Source organism: Topomyia yanbarensis, chromosome 2, assembly GCF_030247195.1.
Source record: "Topomyia yanbarensis strain Yona2022 chromosome 2, ASM3024719v1, whole genome shotgun sequence".
Classification (NCBI taxonomy): domain Eukaryota; kingdom Metazoa; phylum Arthropoda; class Insecta; order Diptera; family Culicidae; genus Topomyia; species Topomyia yanbarensis.
The window spans coordinates 149145502-149167335 of NC_080671.1; the positions used below are offsets into that span (position 1 = coordinate 149145502).

Genomic DNA, 21834 nt, shown 5'->3' on the forward strand with positions numbered 1-21834 from the left:
TTACCGTGGAGGAAACGAAACATTTCGGTAATCAAAACAGTGGCAATTGGGTCATTAAGCTATATATAGTTTTCCGTTCCATTCGATAAATTTTAGGTCCAGTATACATAATATAACCAGGGCCTTGCCTCTAGCGTTTAATTTTTGGTTCATTATGGATTCGCCAATAAGTAACTCACGGTCCCTCGAAATGTCAAACCCAACCATGACGTTTTACTGACATCGTAAATACGGGCACTCATTTTTCTGTCGACGAAAGGTCTCTATGGAAAAAACAACGTGGTTTCTAAGCAAAAACAATCGAGCCAAAACGAAAGTTTTAAAACAACAATTTTCACGGATTTTGACGGTGATTGATCCTGACTACCACTGAAAACTTATAGAAACCATATTTGTATTTCCTGCAGACAGAAGGGAGTTACCGAGCGGCAAAATGGAATTACAGCAGAACTGCAGCGGCAGAGAAAATTAAATTACTGTCTAGTTGACATCAATTATCCGAAAATCTTGGGACATCAAATACATGGAAATCATGTCGACCGCCTGTCACAATAATCGGTTTTTTGAACTTAATTATACTTCCATAAACATTTATTTGAAGCTTAATCTAAACAAGTAAAATAAATACAATTTTTAGCTTGGTTTTGTGGTCCGGTTTCACCGATGATTGCAATAACACCGTAGCACACCATCAAAAGTAAATCAGTCCGACGAAATGCAGGCATAATTACGAGATATTTTCTGGGTTCAGACGATCTCTCAAATTGATAATCTTCGATCCAGCATTGGTAATGATCATGGACAACAACAAGAAGTCTGTCGATCGTATACCACTGATTTTACTAAGGGATGTACGCAGAAAAACTCAAAAATCCTTCTATTTTATTAATACACTTAGACATAGTTAATTGCTGTAAAGGGCGGGCCAGAATATTATACGTAATAACCTTATTTAATTAAAATAATTTTTGGTGTCCAAGTATGGTTTAGAAGGATTTTGAGTTTGAAACCAATATAAAATTTAAACCGAGATTTGAACTAAGTTAAAAATTCTCAACAAATCAAAAAAATCGGGGGTGGTATGCATTCTCATGCGTTATGACTAATCCTGATTATCAAAGTATCTTGACGCATGAATGTTTTTAACTATAAAACAATGACATCATTCGTTTAGAGATGATCGTTTTCGTTATCTACTTTGATTACAGGCTGGGTCTTGCGGATGCGAAAAAATCTAACGTCAAATGCAGCCAGGGGAACTGTCAAAGGCTGGTGCATTAAAAATATATGAAGCAGAAAGAGTGGCTATGCGAGAAGAAAAATGAAATGAACAGAAAAAAGAGAAAAAAAAATCTTTCCGCATGTCCCGTCCCTGGTTACAAGTATAGCGTCGTGCGCAGGCCAGCTCAGGGTAATCCTTCGTGTCTCCAAACGATACATTTATTCTATTGGCATCCAGTACGACGAAATCGGAATTTTTCGTAATCCTTGTCAGGTTAGGACATCTCTGTCGAGTGATCATCCTCGTCGATTATAGATATTCTAAAAAAGCGAGCAAACATGACGAAGTGCTCCGCAAATAGTTGAAAATATAAAGATTCATACAATGAATGACGATTGGCAGCGATGAGGCAGATTGATGGTCTCCTAGGAGTTGTAACCGTTGAAACAGGTATATCCGGTACATATTAGTCTGGCTAATTTGAGTTTGGCAAAAAATACAATAAATTCATGCGATGATGAATTACACTACAAGAGAACTAACTCGATGAAGGTGTGATGTGAGCTCCCTTTATCAAAACCAACAAAAACATCTATTGCAAAGTTCAAACGTTGGAAAATCTCGCCACAACTCAGTGAAACAATAAACACCGTAGCTATCAACAACAATTTTAGTTTAGCTCCTGGCCTGCGTTGATGATTGTTGATGTGAGTACGCTCTCAACAGAAACATCAAAGTGAAGCGCCATCAAGTGGTGAGGTCAAATCTGAAGGGACCGGAGTCACCCATTCTGAAATTGTAAAATGAGCCACAATTTTTTTAAACTTTCTTCGTACGATTTACATCTTTATTATATGTCTTTGATATAACATTACTTTGGAAAAGATCGTAATACGTAAAAACGATTTTTTTGTTTTTTTTTAAAAAAATCTTATGTAAACATAGACAACAATACATAGGAAAACTGCGGTTGTTTACATCTGGACTATCAAGACAACACCCAAAATGATAACGCGAACCAAGACGGATACAGTTCTCGACAAACATATGATTACGGCCTAAAAGCCAACTGTCAAAATCCACTTTGAATGGAAATTCTGGACAAACCGTTACATGCCAATCACAGATGTTGGTAGTAAACGAAAGAGAAAAGTTTTCTCTTTCATAAACTGTTGTGAACTGTGTTCAGGTAGTAACGGTTTGTCTGGAATTTCCATTGAAAGTGGATTTTGACAGTTGGCTTTTAGGCCGTAATCATATGTTTGTTGAGAGTTGTGCACATTTTTTTCTGTGTGTGAGTGCGGTTGTCATTTATCTTTGACGAAGCCGAAAAAACAAGAGGATATGAAGAAGAAAAGCACAAACAAATGACGTAGTGGGCCTTTCTGTTGCCATAAGTTTTCTTTCGGTTCGGTCATAGTTAATTTAATAGTTTTTTTCGAAGTAAAAAGTGTCCCTAATACTATGTTCACATTAGCACTGATATCACTTGATATACCGAGATGATATGGATATTATGTCAAAGTGTTCACATTAATGCGAGGTGATATCGGTTGACAGTTGACATGACAACTCAAGTGTCATAAATTTTCAATCATAACAATTTGAAAGAATTTAACAATTTGTAATAAGAAATAGTTTCATCGCTGCATTATTGTGCGCACATATGTTTTAAATTCGATTAATAATGTTTTTGTTCGTGCTACGCGTCTCGTGAGCAAATGTCAAAATGCCGCACGGAAAAGGCATATTTTGCAACCTCATTTCACAAGAGGTACATACAAAGCTTTAATAGGGAGACAAACGTTCCTGCATTGGATTATACTCTAATTACCAGACCGTAGGAAGTGAACAAGTTTCATTGTTCCTGTTTTCCCTTTTGTAAGCTGGGGAAAGAGTCAAGTGCTAGAAAAAACCTAATGTGTATTGACTGAGGGAATCGAAATACGACGATTACAAACAATTCCAGCCAACATTGTTATTTTAATAAACTGTTGTGGAATCTGCGTTTCAAAAGAACTACAGAAAAGCACTAAAATACATGATGGCTTGCCGAAGTCTCTGGGAAAAATGGGCTTGAAGCCAAAATTGGTGCACTGGCTTTGCCCTTTGGTTGCGTATGCTTCAATTTTGTGGGGGCTCAGAGAGGAAAGCAAAAAGGCTTGTCTGTAACTATCAAAGGTATAAAGAGTGGCTTGTCTAGTTATCACAGGGGCAATAAAATCGGCCCCAACGATTGCATTGGCATCAATGTTGAACCTGGTACCATTATATGCCCACATTAAAATGGAGACAGCACGTAGTGTCTTATCGTTATTAACCGAGGGATACTGCGAGGCATTTCAAAATCCTGTACCTAGTCTCGGGACTGTTGAACTTAAATACATTCACTAACATCATGCCGAAGTCTTTGATCTACCATTTGAGGTTGTAATATCTGACTGAACTCAATAGAATACCGATAACTCAAAAAGATGCTGCGGTGTGGGAGTAGGAGGTGTGGTCCTTACTGTAGGTTCTGCAAGGCTCTAGTTTCTATACCGTTTGTCTTTTAAGCGGAGGTATATGCAATTGAGACGAAAGTGTCTACTTAGAAACGACCCAAGGAGTAAGCAGTTGATAAATTTGCCAGATAGCTAGACTATGTTAAGAGCTATGGGTTCACGTAACTTCGATTCTAAACTCGTCCATGGCTGTCGGTTAATATTGATGGATTTGACCAATAGGGGATTTGCCTCTTATTTCATAGGTCCAAATCTACGCTTTGGGTTTCGAGCCAGCTTAAGGAATAAATCGTGGACTAAAAGCAACAGCTGAAGGGCAAACACTTTGATGCCCTACCACCTCGTTCTCGTCGTCTTTAGTCTCACAGTAGTCGCTAACAGCACCTGTCATATCACCAGTGGCGGCGCGAGGTGTTTTGCCGCTCGGGGCCAAAAATTGAATTTGCCGCCCTTTTATAATGAATTTTCAAAAGAGTTCGATTTTTTTCCACCATTCCATTTTTGAAACAAATATGATAAAAGTATTACAAAATGTCTTCATGAAAATGAACTTTATCGCATTTTATTGTCAATATTTTTTTCATGGCGGTAGTGCTGCGCATACATTTGCTCGCGATAGGTGGCGCTATGACTCCGCTCACATGTTAGCGCCACGCTACTGGTAGATCCTTTATAAAATATAAGATATTAGTTATAATTACCCTAAATATAAAATCAAAGTATGAAATTTAAGTGCAAGATTAATTAATTTTAATATTATATAAAGACAAAAAATCGCGAAGTTACTAAAAAGTTCCTATTGAATACATCACAATTATTTTAAAAAAATTAACGTGTTTTCAAAACTTACATATTTAAAAACACTGATCAAAGAATGGGACAAAACATTTTAAAATATAATTCTTGTGAATTACTTGCGATCAACCATGTCTTTTTTTAAATTCTCAAGCTAAACGATCAGAGAATCTTTATATACCTTTAACCACATTAAACGTATTTCTATCAATAACTATAAGTTTTGGCTGAGGCAAGACTAGCTTATAAAATTAATTGTTACGTATTATTCGTAGAATTGTAATTTGTCTGGCCAGATCCTGCTGGATCAGTGCTGCCAAGGACAGTTTCTGTTAAGGGCGTAACATAAATTTTTGATATATTTAGAATGACTCGAATTATTATTGAAAACTGATAAACCCTATCAATTTAGGTTGTCGTCGACTACCTTTTCCATACAATTTGATTATCGTAAATATTTTAGGGGAATTGTATTGAGCATTGGATGGTAAATTTTGAGTAGCTTGCAGCACTGCGAAAGAAGAAATTAAAATAGGTTTTTCATGCTCCTTGATCCCTACAGTTTTGATGAAAAATTGTTTTGGAGCCGTATATGCGCCAGGGAAAAGTCGGATAAGAATGGATTAATGTATATTATTTAAATATTAACTTTTCATATTAAATTATCACAATGTTCACTTTCTTCTTGCCTTTGGAGTATTATAAATAACACGGTGCTATAGGGATTTTGTACTTTTCAAGTGACCTAGTATAGGTTGTAGATCTTATCAAATGCAATTCAAAATAATGTTCTAAAAATGCTGTATTCCCTCAAAATCTTGATATATTGCAAATAATTTCGTATTTTCCGGACCTTTGCCGCTAAAAAAAATCTACACTGAAGAGAAGACTTTTCCAATGGTATGCTAAGTTATGTTCTTTTGTATAAAATACTCTCCGGGTTTGGGACAACAATTTGCAAACAATCAATATTTTGCAATTTTTTCATGAAAATTAGGAAAATTACTCAACATTCTTATTTTATTAAAAAAATTAGAGAGATTTAGTTCTGCATTTAACGATCTGTTTATCTCCAAATTCGGTTAAGAATGGTGAAGTTAATTTTTGTTTCTCCAAATTAGATACTTGCACGCATGAACTCTTCAGGGATTAGTTAGGCATTGTACGCACTATGGCATTCTATAATCATAACTTCCGTTGTTTTTCCTAATTTTAACTTCAAAGTTTACACATATACTTTTAAATGTATACGTAATTGAGCAAAAAAAAATCGATTTTTTGAAAATTTTATATGAAACCGTCCCCTTAAAAGTTCATGTGAACAAGTTTCTGATTTGGAGAAAAAACTGAATAACATAATGATTGTCATGAAAAGTACCGCATAATACTTTTAACAAAAGAACATAACAAATGACGGCGTAACTAATTTTTGAGACCCGAGAAATAGTTTTTTGCTATATAAATGAATATTTTAAGGGTATATTAATTTGATCAAGCGTAGGTTTGTATTGTATTTGACCAGACCTGCAACCTTTTCTGGATCACTTGAAAAGGTATATTCTTTTTTTATTTTGCGGCACCGTGTAATTATTCATTATGGTGCAAGAGTCGACAAATTTTTTAATAGTATTTGTAGTATTTTTATACTAATAACAAGGTCGCCGAATGGTGAATACTTCCCAGTATTCGCCAGCTTCTAGCTCGTGCCTCAGCTTTGTAAGTAATTGCTTGCCACAAATTGAGTTCTACATGCTCCCAAACGTCCCTAGGTGAAAGGGCGTCATCATTATCTTAGTGACCGAACAATCCGGATAATCCTAATCATAATTGATATTTTAGATTTCCAGGTTTTTCGATCTTGAACCGCCAGTTCCATGGACGCCCACCACACGCGCATCTTCCGCAATTGTGCACAGGTAGCGAGAGCGGGGTTTGCCCCGAAGTCGACAACCTCTTCTATGTCATAACATTCACTGGTTTCTCTTTCATCATTCCGCGCTACAAGCCCAGTTTACTGTAGTCTGCCAAGTATACAACCACGCTAATAGCCTTCCAATGTCAGCATGGTTGTATACTTGATACCGTTAGGGATTTTTCTCCCAAACAAACCGAGCACTCGATATCCTGCTTCCTATAACATCTATGCCTCAAGGCCGTACAGAGCAACAAGGCGTATCAGCGATTTGAATAGAGCAAATTTTGCGCGCATCCTTAGGCTGTGGGACTTTAACTGACTACGTAAACCATATTCGCAGCAGCAACATAAATTTTTCTTTCGCGGCTAACATCGTTATCATATGTCACTAGGGTTCTAAGATATATAAATTTGTTGTAGCGTACCCCATCGATTTTCACATCGAACCCAACACGACTACACGTTCTCTACCAGCTACCATGTACTTTGTCTTGCCAGAGTTTATAATCAGTCCGATTCTTGCAGCTTCCCTTTTAAAAGGCAACAATGCCTCTTCCACTGCTCTACGATCAACGCCAACGATATCCATATTGATCGCAAAGCCAAAAAGCATGTGAGATCTCGTGATGATGGTTCCGTTCCTTTGCATATCAGATCTTCGTATCGCTTGATTTTATCCCATCCAGCGTTATACGAATCAGTTTAATCAGTTTTGTCGGGAAACCATGCTCAACCATTATCTGCCACAGTTCATTTCGTTTTATTGAATCGTATGCCGCCGTGCAATCCACAGATAGTGAGTCCGCAAGTTATATTCCCGGAATATGTCCAGAATTTGTCGCATTTGATCCGTCGTTGATCGTCCTTCTCGAAACCCGCTTTGATATTCGCCGGCAAAGCATTCAGCCAACAGGCGCAGTTACCTGAACATAACACGAGTAATGTACTGGATTCTAAGGTGTGGCAATGCTATATTGCTCTCTCGCTCAATTTCTGTAAATTTATTACGAAATAAATTTCGACTCTATATATTTACAGACACCGAGCGAGAGAGCAATAGCATTGCCGCACCTTAGAATCCACTACATTGGAACACGAGGACTTCCTTGCAGGCGGCACAATTAGAAATTAAAAATTCAAAATGGCGGCCTATTTATGATGATTTAACAACTAGCATGGTTATATTGTGGACTAATATCCACATTAATGATTGAAGGTCGTCTTACATGTTTTGTTATAATGAGACAGCCAACTTCGTGAATGGACACAATGTGAACAATTTTTTTTTATTCAAATTATTGCGCAACATTTTTTAAAAATTTAATTGTTCTGCAGTAGATTTACATACACACATCGACTGGTATCACCGGAAATATTTATTCCTTAAAGAGTTAGTTTTTAATGGCGGTCTATAAAATGAAAGTGTTTTTGCTATTCGTTAGTTGGTTGCTGTTCTCAATGAATTAAGTTTTTTTGTAATTGAATAATTTAGTGGTAGTTTTCTCTAAACTCGAATGTTCGCGACCAAACCTTCTAGAAGTTTCAAAACGATGTACAGTAACAGCAAAAATAACAGAAATGCGTATTACCAGCACTTTGAGAACAATACCAGTGTATGTACGTACCGGTTGGTTTTCTTACCCACCTCTGGTTCAAACATCCGTGTAGGTACACCAGGTGCGTACGTGAGGAAGCTACGCGCAAAGCAAAAAGAAACAACGCTAGCGATGGTTAGGGTAGATAAGAGAAAACAGGTGCCACGAACCAGTGTGTACGTACACTCTGTACACACATAGAGTTCGACTGTGCAAGCGAACATGTGCATGTATTTTTGTACAAATTGGCGTATTCCGGTTTGTACGTGAAACGTGCATTTTAAATAAGCACAGTAACTGAGATTGAAAAATGCTCAATAATTTTAAATAAGCACAGTGCGCGATGTTCATTTGGGAAGGCTGCAAAAATCTTTTCGCCAATCAAAAAGTCAAGATTCAATTCGTCGAGATCGGAAAATGTCTGTGTATGTATGTATGTGTGTGAGTTATTTAAACTCACACAATTTTCTCAGAGATGGCTGAACCGATTTTCACAAACTTAGTTTCAAATGAAAGGTATAGCTCTCCCATAAACTGCTAGTGAATTTTTAGTTGATCCGACTTTCCGTTTCGGAATTACGGGTTGAAGAGTGCGGCCACAAGTGAATTCTGGTAATACCATGATGTCCAAACGATGTAATACATATTAAAATGGGTCACCATTACTTGGATATGCGGGTGTAGATCAGTAATGACCAATTAAAGCTTTCACTACATTGGCCACCTATGACGGTTCTAGATACCCCCGGGGAACTCGAAAAGTTCCAAAGCTAATGTAACACCTATTTCACAATTCTTGGCCGATTTTTTTCAAACTTGATTTCAAATAAAAGTATCAGTAATCCCATTGACTGTTACTGAATTTCATTCGGTTCTGACTTTTGGTACCGGAGTTACAGGTTGGTTAGTAAGGTCACACTGGAATTCCCCATACAAACGTAATACCTCATTGGTCACCAAATTACATTGATTAGCAAGTTTAGATCACTGATTGCCAATCAAATATTCTTTGAATATATTGTCTACTATCGACAATTCCGGAAGTCCCGGATCCCGGGCATATTCCACAATCAAAATCACATCGATTCTTCGGTCATGACTGAACCGATTTTCTCAAACCAAGTCTCGAATGGAAGGTATAATATGCAGTTGGGTGCTGTATCGACCCCCCCCCCCCTACCTTACCCTTCCACCTCCGCCTTTCCTCACACACCCTCCCCATTGGACCACCCTCACATCCGCATTTCCTTCAATTTAATAATACCGTGGCTGTTACAAAAAACTTTCGTAAACAATTTGTGGTGTTTAGACCATTTGTGCATAAAGAATCCTTCCTAAACATTTTGCAAATATTACCTTTTTTCTCCCACCAGCTGATCAAGACGGCTAAACAAAATCTTAGACCGCCGATAGCTGGTTGTGATGGTTCAAGTTTTCGATTTGGCCCTGTCCCTTTTAGAAAATTTTAGAACTCGAATATTGATTGAGAAAGGTACAATTACACCGCTAGGTAGATTAAAACAGGTTTTTCATTTGAAGACCGATGAAATCTCTACGACAATCTAGCTTCAGTTTTTGGAAGAAAATAGATGAGAGCAGACGCAAAAGCTCCAGACACGACAGTTATGTCTGAAGCTTTATTTCTTTTCATTTTACCGCGATTTTTTACTATTTTTCGGTAATTGTCTGGTAAGTCTTTAGTTTAGTGTTTTTTGCCAAATTAAAGTATTTCGGCCGGAATAAGCCGAATTCTAGAGCGGATATTGGATTTTGTTTTCAAATCGGGATAACTGATAAAGATATGTTTAATAACACTAGTAATAGTGACAGTGTCTGCAAAACCGCTGTCTGAAGTTTAAACAAACCTGTGATCCCCAGGTTTGCCCGGTTAACTCAAACGCAGGGGTTACGGCTAGTTTTAAACGGCATTAAAAAAAGTGAAATGGCGTTGTCATATTAGCCAGCGGCATTTTTCGTGAGTGTTATTAAACAGAACCTCACATTTACACAATATGTATAACAGCATTCTTCAGTCTCATGAGTGCTGTCCGACGTTGCTAGCACTGAGTTGGCTTGAGACCTCAATGTTTGAGTAAACCGGGCGAGTGAATTACGGATGTGTTTGTAATTCCGACGGCGAGTTTGCCAACAGCTCGTCCTGGTTGGTATTCCAGTATTCTGGCTGTAGTCCGCTTCGGATCCTTGGACGCTATGTGGCCAAGCCGCATCACACTGTCTTTGCTGCATAACATCACTTGGCAGAGCAATATTGCACTGTTACTAGCACAAATTGTGAACCTCTTTTTTCACATTTTAGAACTTTGAGATGTTTGTTGTGGTTTTTTCACGGAAAACATCAAGTCAACGCTTGCCGCGATCCAATGAATTTTCGAAATGACATTTATAAATGAGTGCGTTCAATGCCGCTATCCGTGTTGCTAGTCACTACTTTTGACAATTTGACTTGATTTCGTTCATGATATCCCGTATATCACGCAAAGATGATGATATGAGATGACATTTAAAATGTATGGGATATCAAGTGATATGGTATGTAATATCACCGGATATCAAGATTATCCGCATATCACTTGATATCAGTGCCAATGTGAACATACTATGTTCACATTAACATTGATATCACTTGATATACCGAGATGATATGGATATCATGTCAAAGTGTTCACATTTATGCGAGGTGATATCGTTTGACATTTGAATTGACAACTCAAGTGTCATAAATTTTCAACCATAATAATTCGAAGAAAAAACAACAATTTAGGAATAGTTTCATGGTCTCAATTTTTGGGCGCATATATTTATATTTGATTCAATAAAAAGTGTTTTTGTACGTGCTGCGTGTCTTGTGAACAAATGTCAAAATTCCGCCCGGAAAAAGAAAAATATTTTGCGACCTTATTTCGAAAGAGGTGCATCCTAAGCTTTAACAACTTCAACGTTTCTGCATTGCTTTCTTTTCCAATCACACATACTGGCAGCAAACCGTAAAAGCAAGCAAGTTTTTTTTGTTTCCTCCGTTGAAAGCTGGAGAAAGAGTTAAGTGCCAAAAGAAATCTAGTGTATATCGACTGAAAGAATCGAAATGCGACGATTACAAACAATTCCAGCCTACATCGTAAATTATAGTAAACTATTGCGGAATCGTTAGCTGGTGGAATCTACGTATCAGCAGAACTACGCAAAAAGCCCTAAAATGCATGATGGTTTGCCGAAGTCTGTTTGGAAAAAACGGGGCTTCAAACCAAAAAATGTGTGGTGGCTTGTTTGTAATTGTCAACGGTACAAAAAGTGACTTGTGGCAATCAGATGCAATAAAATCGTTCCGACGATTGCATTGCAATCAATGTTAAACCTATTGCCATTACATGTCCACGTTAAAATGGAGACAGCAGCAGTTTCATACTGATGCAATCTCTATCGGTATTAGCCGAGGGATATTACGAGTCATTTTCAAAACCTGGACCTAGTCTTGGAACTATTGTACGTAAATCCATTTACTAATAGCATGCCGATTAGGCAAGTCTTTGATCTACAATTCGAGGTTGTAATATCTGACTAAACTGAATAGAATACCGATGACTCAAAAAATGCCACGGTGTGTTAGTGGGGGCTGTGTTATATACTATAGGTTCTACAAGGCTAGTTCTACATCGTCAGTCTTTCAAGCGACGGTATATGCAACTGAGACCTTTGTCCAAGCGTCTGCTTAGAAACGACCCAAGGGGTAGGAGTTGATTATTTTGCTAGATAGCTAGGCTGGGTTAGGAGCTCTGGGTTTACGTAACTTCGATTCGAGTCGTCTTTTGATGGACCTATCTAATAGGGGAGCTGCCTCTGATTCTACAGGTCCTGACCTATGCTTTGGATTTGGACCTAGCCAGCTTATGGACATATTGCAATCTTACACAAAGTGTTTCAACCCCTAAAGTGTCCTTTAGTTGTACGATATGCCGTGTGTGTCACCAAAGATGTCAGTCCGTCCCAGGTCCAGACCGTTAAAACTTCGTGTCGCAGCAATTTCTCCGGTTAAAATGTATTTTTATCCTATTCACCGTGGCCAAGTGAATATTAAAAATAACTGGCTGATAATTTGCGCTGCCTATGGGAAAAGATTTTTGTTAATTAAATTGATATAGATTTTGTCCCTACATTGGAATGCATCCAATTCCAAATTATTTTCCTCAATGTTTGCGCTATCTCCAACTTCACGAAGTACGTCCGGGACGCGTACCATAAGCATGTACAAAGGCCGACTGATGATCAATAGTTATATGTTCAATTCAGCAACGATCACAGCTATGTGGGAACATCGTCAATACAGCAGGGTACTACAAAAGCATATCAACCGACTTTATTTTAACAGCTGATGGATATTTATTTCGACTTTTGATAGAATATATTTATAATTTATGGCTTCGTATCTTAATTCTAACTGGCCACAATTTTAGCAAGAGTAGCAAAAATAATAGCAATTGTTATAACAACATTATATGTGAACCTGTGCATGCAGCAGCAGCTGGGATCGGTCTTCAAATACGGCTGAGCACATTTTATATTCGAATCGGTTCGGTTTGCAGGGTTCTGTTGCTTCCGTCGTCGGGTTTTGCACTGGTTCCAACTAAAGGTTAACCAGTGTACAGTGGTCCATAATGTAAATTTAGTAGGAATTTTAATTTTTTGCTAAAATTAAATAACTTGGTCTTACAATATATTTAAAAATGTTGTGCTTTGCAAGGCCCTCCTTTTCGGTCAAACAGAAATTAGAGTGGTTATAATTTTAGTAAAATTTGAAAGTGAATTTTTAATGATTCTAGATAGTGCTAACTGTCTTCGATTAGGTTGTAGAACGCATTTTAGAAAAAAATGTTGAAGGCACGCACGCTCTATCTTTTATACTTTCCACTGCACGACAAGTTTAATTTGTTCATATGCACCAACTTTTTTTTCAAACAATTTTTGTTTCGAAGTTATGAGAACTTGTACATAAAAAGTATAACTTGTTCAAATAGCATTATCTTCAATTAAAGCAATTAACATTAAATTCCGTTGCTATAGTGTGAAATATCATGCTTTGTAGTATAGATCTAAGAGAAGAGAAGACAATCGCGTAGCCAATTTGATCCAGTCCTAACCTCAATATTGAACCAGCTTCTGATTGGTCGTTTTGCCAATCATGAGCGTTTATTATATTTACCAACGGGATGGAAAACAGTGCTGCTGAATCTATTCTGGCTACTTTTCATACACATCATTTCATGCAAATTGAATAAAAGTCCTGAATGACGATATAGTTACGTCTACTGTTAAGAGACACGAATAAAAATTAAATTAAATTTTTGAATGCAGCTTATGCATTGTAAATTGTTGGTTGAGGTGCGATTTTCGTGGTACAATGTTTTCAGCAATTGCGAAAAGCATACAAAAGGAATCTGGCAACGATGAACACTTGTTGTCTTTAGATTTACTGCAGGACCTAGTCGGGAAAATTAAGAAGAGCAAGAAGCCTGTTGTCGTCTCTTCTCTTAGGTATAGATCACTAAAAATGCAACATTTCTACAAAAATAGCTCATTTTTAGTAGAAAGTACAGTCGTGATTCGCTGGTTGGGCCACACCTGTGTCCAACTAACAAATTTGATTCGTTAGTTGGACCGACTGACAGATGTCAAAAACTCTCCAAAGGAGACGTTAATAGTGTAATTGCATCTACATCTCTAATAATTGTCAGACTGATTGTCAAAGTAAATTTGACATAACATTTAGACATTCAGATGCTTTTTAGTTGGACAATGGTTCAACTAGCGGAGGTCCAACTAAAAAGCGGTCCAGTTAAAAAAAATGTCCAACCAGCGAATCACGACTGTATATATAACTTTTTAACGAAAAAAGCTACATGTTCAGTATATTGAGAGAAACTATTCTCCTTCAAAATATTTGAAAGTATTTCTAAAGTCATTACAAAAAAAATTCATAACTGCAAAAGTTAAATAAATAAAACCATTCTTTTAAGAAACACGCCTATTTTTTCGTAAATTTCTTGTAAAATGAAAAGTACAAGATTCCAGTATCTTCGACAAAGTATTATTAAATTTGAATTTGTGCAATTTTTTTTTGGAAAACTGCGAAATTCTATCTCGAGCCATTGAATGTAGTTGACTTCAATAAATTTAGAACCACCCGAAACACTATTTAAAATAAAAGAAAAGACTTGTAAAATGAAAAAAAAATATCATGAGAATGAAACTATGTCCTTTATATTGTCTTCCGTGAAAGTACTTTAAACATAGTAACAAATTTTTAATATAACTTTTGCAAGTTTCATTTTTTTTAACATGTCCTTTAGATGTTTTACATAGAGTTTTTGAAAACGAACATTTTCTTCTAATTCCAGTCTTCCCAAATGGACATCGTACACAATGTTCGCTCTAGTTCTGTGCTCATATTAAACCCACACTTAATGTACGAACTCAAACACGTTAAATCGTACTGAAACACGTGCGCATGTTCGCCTGCACAACCGAACTCCATGTTCTAACACGGTGTGCGTACACATAGGTTCGTGGCTCCAGCTTTCTCTTTCTCACTCTCATCATCACTAACGTTGACTCTTTTGCCTTGTGTGAATCGTTCTCGCCCATGTAACAATTTCGATTTTACGGCACCCTTGTAAAGACTCTTAAAACTTAGATTGCACTTGTAGCGTGCTATAAAACTTTAAATGCTATTTGGGCGTGTACGCACCCGGTGTACGTAGACGGATGTTTGAACTGGAGTTTGCACATTGCTCGCTTGAGTTCGATGTCCGAGGCAAACATCGAGACGAAGCTTTCTCCCTTCAACGCCTTGCTCTCCCTTGAGTACTATGGCTCTAAATATTGAAAAATATACTTCACCTTCCAGTCCCTTGCTAATTAAATGCCGTAAAAACTGTTGACAAATTGATTCAATAGGTCGTTAACAAAATGGTTAACAAAAAAATGGTAAAAACGAGACGAAGCATGTTTGAGGTTAAACACGTGCACGAAATTATGTACACAAGTACAAAATTGTCAATGTTTATGGGAAGTCTGTCTAATTCATCAAAACTCTAGCTTTTGTTATTCAAAAGAAGGTATAAGTACTTGTAATAAGAAAAATTACTTTTTTGGAATCAGTTTTGTGAAATTTTAAAAAATATCGCGCTCGCCATTTTTGCTCAATTATGCCTCGAATCATCTTGTATGTAGTTGAAAAAGATTTATCTTTGCCCTAATGAGTGATATTGGTATTCCAAAGGAACCTCATTTTTGGCGAAAAAGCGCTCATACCTTTTCGACGATAAAAGTGAAACTAATCTTAAAGTTGTCTGAAGACTACTTCAGTTTTAAGTCAATACACCCTAACCGCTGATTATATACAGGTAGAGCTTACATGTCTTCAGCAAACTTTTTGTCTTCAACTTCACTGGAGGTCGTATGGGTCTATCTAGAATGATTGAAAAGTGTCAAAAAGTAATTTTTTTGATCTTGGTAAAATTAGAACCACCCTGTTATTTTAATAAAAAGAATAGGCTCACAAACTACGAAAACTTTTCCAAAGACATAATCAGGCTAGGTGGTTTAGTTTTAGAACAATCTCCAAATTCTTACTAAATTTGATTGTGGACCAATGTGCAGTGGTGATCTTATTAAATTTGCATTGTGGATCATAGCGAATAGCTTATCGGGACTATCCTACTATTGCTTGATAGTTACAGTCGCATCACCAGAAGCGTATGTATCTCGAAGAAAATTGACTTCCTGTCCCAGTTGTCGTCGCGACTTCGAAGTGCTGATGTTAGCGAACGTTGCGCACCTTTCTTGATTTCCTTGATAATCCTTTCTGAAGAATCACACTGTGGTTTGTTTTATTGAAGTGCTGTTATGGGCACTGTTGGCATTATGGCATTTTGATAGGTGAGCGAAGAATTTCCTCCAAACCATTTACAATGTCGCTTTTGTATTTATCGATGCATTAATCTTTTTGAGAGATTTCCATTAACAAATTCTGGTTGAAAAGTACTCCATATCCAGGCACATTGCTTTCGATCAGTACAATTAGATAGAACATCTTATGCTTCTTCGCTCCCGCCAGATGGGTCCGACATTTTCAAGATTGTCATCCAGCAGAGGAAAGCTTTCCTGTCGGATGGAATCTCTTCTTACGAAAAAAGGACTGAGGACATAAACGATTTTTGATGTTTTTGGTTATAATAATTTTAGTTCTGCGCTTTCCATTTCCTCTAGATACTCTAGATTTTTGAGTATACATCATCCGAGGACGCTATACTAAGGAGGATTTGGATATTGGAGGCGTTGGTATTCTTCAGGCCGGTTTTTGCAATATCACGAGGATTTGATTTCTTCCTTTGTTTGTACTTGCCGTTGATTTAATTTGACTTGTTGACGTTTATTCGCGAACGACAGGTCAACGCTTGCCGCGACCCGATAAATTTTCAAAATGACATTAATAAATGAGTGCGTTCAATGCCGTTATCTGTGTTGCCAGTCACTACTTTTGACAATTTGACTCGATTTCGTGTGTGATATCCCGGATATCAAGCAATAATGATGATATGAGATGACATTCGAGTTGTATGGGATATCAAGTAATTTGGTACTTAATATCGTCGGATATCAAGGTAATCCGCATATCACTTGATATCAGTGCTAATGTGAACATAGTATAAGTGTTCTAATAGGTAGATCCGAGGTGAAGCTCGGCCTTTTCTCACTTTTCATCGTGCGCTAAAAAATCAGGATGCTCGTTCGTTCACTTCAAGGGCCCCGGCCGCCATGCTTAATTTTGCAAGTATTAAACTAATACACTCAAAAGTGTCAAATGTTCCCACCTTTCTCCCATCTTGAACGCGAACATCCTAATGAAAAAAAAAATAGAACAATGTTCTAGTCTTGTTTCAAATTGTGGAAAATTTAAAACAGAATAGTCGAGCTGTTTTAAATCTGATCCAAAAAAGTGCTCGAAAAATAAAACTATATCGTTGTATTGCGATCGATCTGTTTTAGTCGGTGATGTAAAATAGAACAGCCCATATAGAATACATCAGCGTTGCGAACAGCCGTAATCTGGGTCAAAAACGCGGTCAAACCATTCGGAATTTGATTCGGAATCCTGAATGGAGTCAGTATGGATTCCAAATCAAATGCAACAACCGATTCTGACTCGGAATCGGTTGTTGCATTTGATTTGGAATCCATAATGACTCCATTCAGAAATTCGAACCGGTTCCGGAATGAGTTTAACTGGGCGTTTCCGACTCAATCGGTTTCAGAATCGGTTATTGCATTTGAGCTGGAATTCATTCTGATTCCATTCAGGATTCCGAATCCGAATGGTTTGACCGCCCTCTAAGAACGGTTGGTTTCAAAATTGTCCAATAAAGGACCCACTGAGACGTCCAAAAAATTGTTTCAAAATCGTTCAACACGGGTCCAACGATGGACATTTGTTGAACCGGTATTTGGACGTTGTCAAAATTGGCCCAACGAACGTCCTTCATTGGACAATTTTGAAACCAACCGTTCTTAGAGGGGACGTTCGTTGGGCATCGTCCAAATAACCGTTCAACGGACGTCCATCGTTGGACCCGTGTTGAACGATTTTGAAACAATTTTTTGGACGTCTCAGTGGGTGGGGTGGTGCTCAAAAAATAGAACTGCATCTCAAATGTTGAATAGTTTTGAATGAGCGTGTTTGCAAAAATGTCAATCTGTCAAAGTGGTCAAACGCATAACAATCCCAAACAAAACAAAAATGGCACAATCACAGGAAACTCCGATAGATCGCAAACTTTGCGAAATTTTTGAAGATGCCTACAATTTAATGAACACTTTCGATACATGTAACGATCCTACTAACAGTCTAGAATTTCAGGTTAGTCATTTAAAATTTATCTTCAGCTTGTATCAACAGTGCAGGTTGTTTTTCTTTAGGCTAACATTAAGAAATGTATCAGCTCATTTGAAGACGCCACCCGTTTGGTGAGCCTTTGCGGATTGTTCAGTTCCAACGAGGTGTATGATGAAGTTACCACCGAAAATTTGCGCTATTTTCTGCTTCCTTTTTTCTTAGGCCAGTTGACCTTGAAACTTTGTAATGCGAACCGTATGGAGATTGTGGAAGTTGCAGAAATTTACTACAAGTAAAATGATCCCCCAAAACTTGAGCTGTTGATAGATTGATATATTTTTTCAGCGATTTTCTGCGCCGCTGTGAAGACTATAAACTATGCGACAAACCTGAAGCAATTGTAGCTCTGGATAACATTAATCGCGGAGACAAGATCCAGGAGTTGATGCGCATGGGTCAGGAACGTAATGCTAAACTGCAAAAGTACCAGGAAAAGAAAGAGTTGGACGACCAGATTAAAATAATGAAAATTGCCATGGAGAAGGAACATGTTGACGACGAAATCAAGAGAGAATTCTATCTGAAGTTACTAAATTCCTGCATTATTGAAGCGCGTGAAGAGCTAGTCAGTATAAGCCAGGAAAAGCAAATACTAGAGCACATTGCGGTCATGAGGAGAAGTGGTGAGGACGACAAACACAAACACCCTCCGAGGGGTCCACCGCCGAAACCTTTGAAACCAGTTATCATCACTAGAGATGCTCTTCAGAAGGCAGTTTATGGAATGGGATATCCCAGCATGCCCACCATGACCGTGGCTGAATTCTACGAGCAACGCGTTGCTGAAGGAATCTTTCCGGATCAGGAGAAGATGAAGGAAATCAATAAAAATTCGTTGATGAATCGGGTTTACCAGGATAATGAAGCAGAACAGGAAAAGGATGCTGCAGAAATTGTAATTTTTGGGATTTTACTAACATTTTTTTATGCTAAATGTTTTCTAACACGTTACAGGAAGAATTAATCGAACAGGATGACGAAGAGTATTTGGCCCGACAACGTGCTAAGGATGAGTTCAAGGATGAACATCGTCGGGGTTACGGTAATCGTCACAATCGCAGTTAAGGCGGCAAACAGTTGATGCATGAATCGGCCAATTCGCTTACCCATTCAAATTTTGTTTGTATTCTGTATGCGCTGCAACAAGAGGATAATCTTTCAACAATGCAACTGACCGATAGCCCCGTTATTCAATAATAAGCAAGTAAATTCACACGTTGAAACGATTTTTTTTGTACCTGTATGTTTCGATATTACAATCACGGTGATAGACTATGAAGTTTCATTTTTTTGCAAGATTTATTACCAGTAGCATTCGTGTATAATCAAAAATATACTAATAGCATTTTCGTTTTTACCTGATGTTCACCGGTGTAATACAAAAAAGAGATGGACTGATTACACCCAAGTTTGAATGAAGGTAGCACCGACTACACCGGGGTAGTGCACTGTCAAAAACGAAAATGACATGAGATACCCACTTATGTTGAAACTTATTGGTCGTTGTAGCCTTTTCAATTCTTTACCCAATTATTGCAGTTGGTCCAGAAACCCACAAAGGAAACGCTAAGCTTGGACAGATTCATCCTAGTTTATTTTTACACAATGACTTAAAAAGGTTACAGCCCTTCGTTTGTATTCTATTGTATTGTTTATTGGGGCATTAACCTCGATGGGTCATTCGCCCTAGTCCATCGTTCGCTGTGCGCTTTTACTCCAACGCTATTCTCGCCTCCTTCCCATCAATGGTGACCTGCAAACCATTTTTGAGGCAAAATTCCCGCTTGATGTATGCAAAGAAAATATCGGTGATGAGAAAAATCTGCGCCGTGCAGAAGACTAACGTCACTCCGAAAAAAAAATTTGCGTTCGCTGAGTTAGCGTATATCCATAGGTACCAAACCGTTGGCCCTAAAATACTGGTGACTAGCATCGTTGCTCCCACGATGAAATTGTGACCCATGACTGCTCAAAGTAAATAAATAGTATCAAAAATATACAATAACAAAAGTATCACCAAACTCACATTTGGAAATTGATTTCCATAAAGGCAGTAGCGATAGGTACATGCTGATATCACCCACACAGGGATAGGGACGGAACACAACGCCTAGTGCTAGCAACATTGTGAGAAGCATAACGGGTTCCTTATGTAGTTTAAATGTCAACGGAAATAGGTACAGAACCGTCGCGTTTATTTGGAATGTGTATAGAAACAACGTTCGGAAATGGTCAAACATTTCCGTAAAAAAGTACCAAAATAAGCCGATGTTTGGCTGGAGATCGCGACAATTGAATCTGCAATAAAAAAATAAACAATCAATGGCTCAAAACAAATAACTACTGCATACATGAATCCGTATGTTGCATCTACGAAGCTCCAATCACCCATAATCTTGTAGGAGGCGTAATTCAACCACAAAAGAGCAGCTATGAAAGTCAAGCAAGTGTTTACTACGCTTAACCATCTATTTTTATGATGTTCCGCAATGAACAATGCCGCAGGAATGATCAGCACACACGGATAAATGTTCATCTGCGTTTCCAACGCCAGAGCAACGCAAGCAATAAGTCTAAGCCTGTACGACATTCCCAAGAGGAACAATGCAAGCAGAAAGTTACTCATAACTGTTGTGGTTTGACCGACGCAGTTCAGGATCGTGTACGGATTGAACATGTACGCTAACGCTACGTAAAACGGAATACTTTCCAAATCTTTCTCTAAAATTTGAAGCTCAGCCGTTCCTTTGGCGTCGGTATTTTGTTTTGTCTTCTGCTTCCGATACAACTCAGTGATAAATACCGTCGTAGCCATCTTAAGCATAAACATTGTTCCCACTTCTAGCTGAATAAATACCACGCCTATAAACGTGGAGGCTTTTTGCAGAAAGTACCAGACCGAAACGAGAATGAATGGATTTTGATGGTACAGATCACCTTCATACGGGTTTATACCATTGGCATACAGATGAGCACCTTCGGTAGCTGCAAGAAAACAATTATTTGTTGTCAAAAAATCTAGGTTGACTGACTTGTAAACCATACTGACCTCTCTTCCACGAGTTGATGGGAGTGGCAATTTCAACCCGGTTTTGAATAGTGACGGCGTAATCGGAGTTTATCAGCAGATATCGCACAACGGCACCGAGTACAATACACATTAACCATTTCATCGTTTTACGCTTACTCTTTGTGCTGCAATTAGGTTCTAAATTTTACATGCCGGCATAACCATTACAAGCAGTCCGAAAACGAAAGTTGTTTATTTTTTTGACAGCCTTCCGTACGGTTGAAAGAAAATTGAAAAGAAAAAAAGCTGTTTAGTTACTGCATCCCAGTAAAGTTCAGCCGGAAATGAACTGGAATTCTGGCTGGTTCCACTTCGTATTCCGGTTCTAGTGACACAACCGATTCTAACTATCACGCTCGTAAAAAGTTACTCAAAAATGAGTTTAATCCCACCCATTTCCAGATAAAGTGGAACAACCCTTAAATTGAGTAATTCCGGAGTTACTCAAATTTGAGTAAGCCAGCATGAACCAAAAACTGAGTAATTATTACTCGGTTTTTGAGTACAATATTATCTACACTAAACCCAAAAGTGCTTCACTAGTACTCAGATTTTGAGTTCAACATTGCTCAAATTTTGAGTTCAGTACAAATTTAACAAAACCAAAAATTAAGTAATTATTACGCAGACTTTGAGTTGAACATTACTCAAATTTTGGGTTCAGTAGAACTTCAACAAAACCAAAAATTGATCGATTTTTACTCATATTATGAGCAGAAGCTTACCCAATTTTTGAGTAGACAACAAAGCCAGTTGTAATTCCTCA

General features: G+C 37.8%; 2 protein-coding genes across 2 annotated transcripts; one reads left to right on the top strand and one right to left on the bottom strand.

Moving 5' to 3' along the window:
* Nucleotides 1–1626: 1626 nt before the first annotated feature.
* LOC131679838 (immunoglobulin-binding protein 1) lies at nucleotides 1627–19268 on the top strand. The gene is made up of 5 exons (XM_058960588.1): nucleotides 1627–1672; nucleotides 17778–17962; nucleotides 18022–18230; nucleotides 18284–18893; nucleotides 18953–19268. Exons 1-5 carry the CDS (start codon nucleotides 1627–1629, stop codon nucleotides 19061–19063), a joined length of 1161 nt encoding a protein of 386 aa, XP_058816571.1. The 3' UTR covers nucleotides 19064–19268.
* A 302-nt stretch (nucleotides 19269–19570) lies between these two features.
* LOC131681704 (phosphatidylinositol glycan anchor biosynthesis class U protein) lies at nucleotides 19571–21297 on the bottom strand. Its single transcript, XM_058962676.1, has 4 exons — nucleotides 21048–21297; nucleotides 20350–20983; nucleotides 20025–20296; nucleotides 19571–19963 (listed from the first exon to the last, which is right to left on the bottom strand). The coding sequence occupies exons 1-4, from the start codon at nucleotides 21169–21171 to the stop codon at nucleotides 19710–19712; spliced, it is 1284 nt and encodes a 427-aa protein (XP_058818659.1). The 5' UTR covers nucleotides 21172–21297; the 3' UTR covers nucleotides 19571–19709.
* Between the last annotated feature and the right edge of the window lie 537 nt (nucleotides 21298–21834).

Excerpts from the sequence above, each read along its gene's own strand:
- LOC131679838 (XM_058960588.1), top strand. The coding sequence starts at position 1,627 with ATGAGGCAGATTGATGGTCTCCTAGGAGTTGTAACCGTTGAAACAG. Across the intron at positions 18,231-18,283 it reads GTTGCAGAAATTTACTACAA|CGATTTTCTGCGCCGCTGTG; the intron begins GTAAAATGATCC and ends ATATTTTTTCAG. Across the intron at positions 18,894-18,952 it reads AAAAGGATGCTGCAGAAATT|GAAGAATTAATCGAACAGGA; the intron begins GTAATTTTTGGG and ends AACACGTTACAG.
- LOC131681704 (XM_058962676.1), bottom strand. The coding sequence starts at position 21,171 with ATGAAATGGTTAATGTGTATTGTACTCGGTGCCGTTGTGCGATATCTG. Across the intron at positions 20,984-21,047 it reads CATCAACTCGTGGAAGAGAG|CTACCGAAGGTGCTCATCTG; the intron begins GTCAGTATGGTT and ends GTTTTCTTGCAG. Across the intron at positions 20,297-20,349 it reads GATGCAACATACGGATTCAT|ATTCAATTGTCGCGATCTCC; the intron begins GTATGCAGTAGT and ends TTTTTATTGCAG.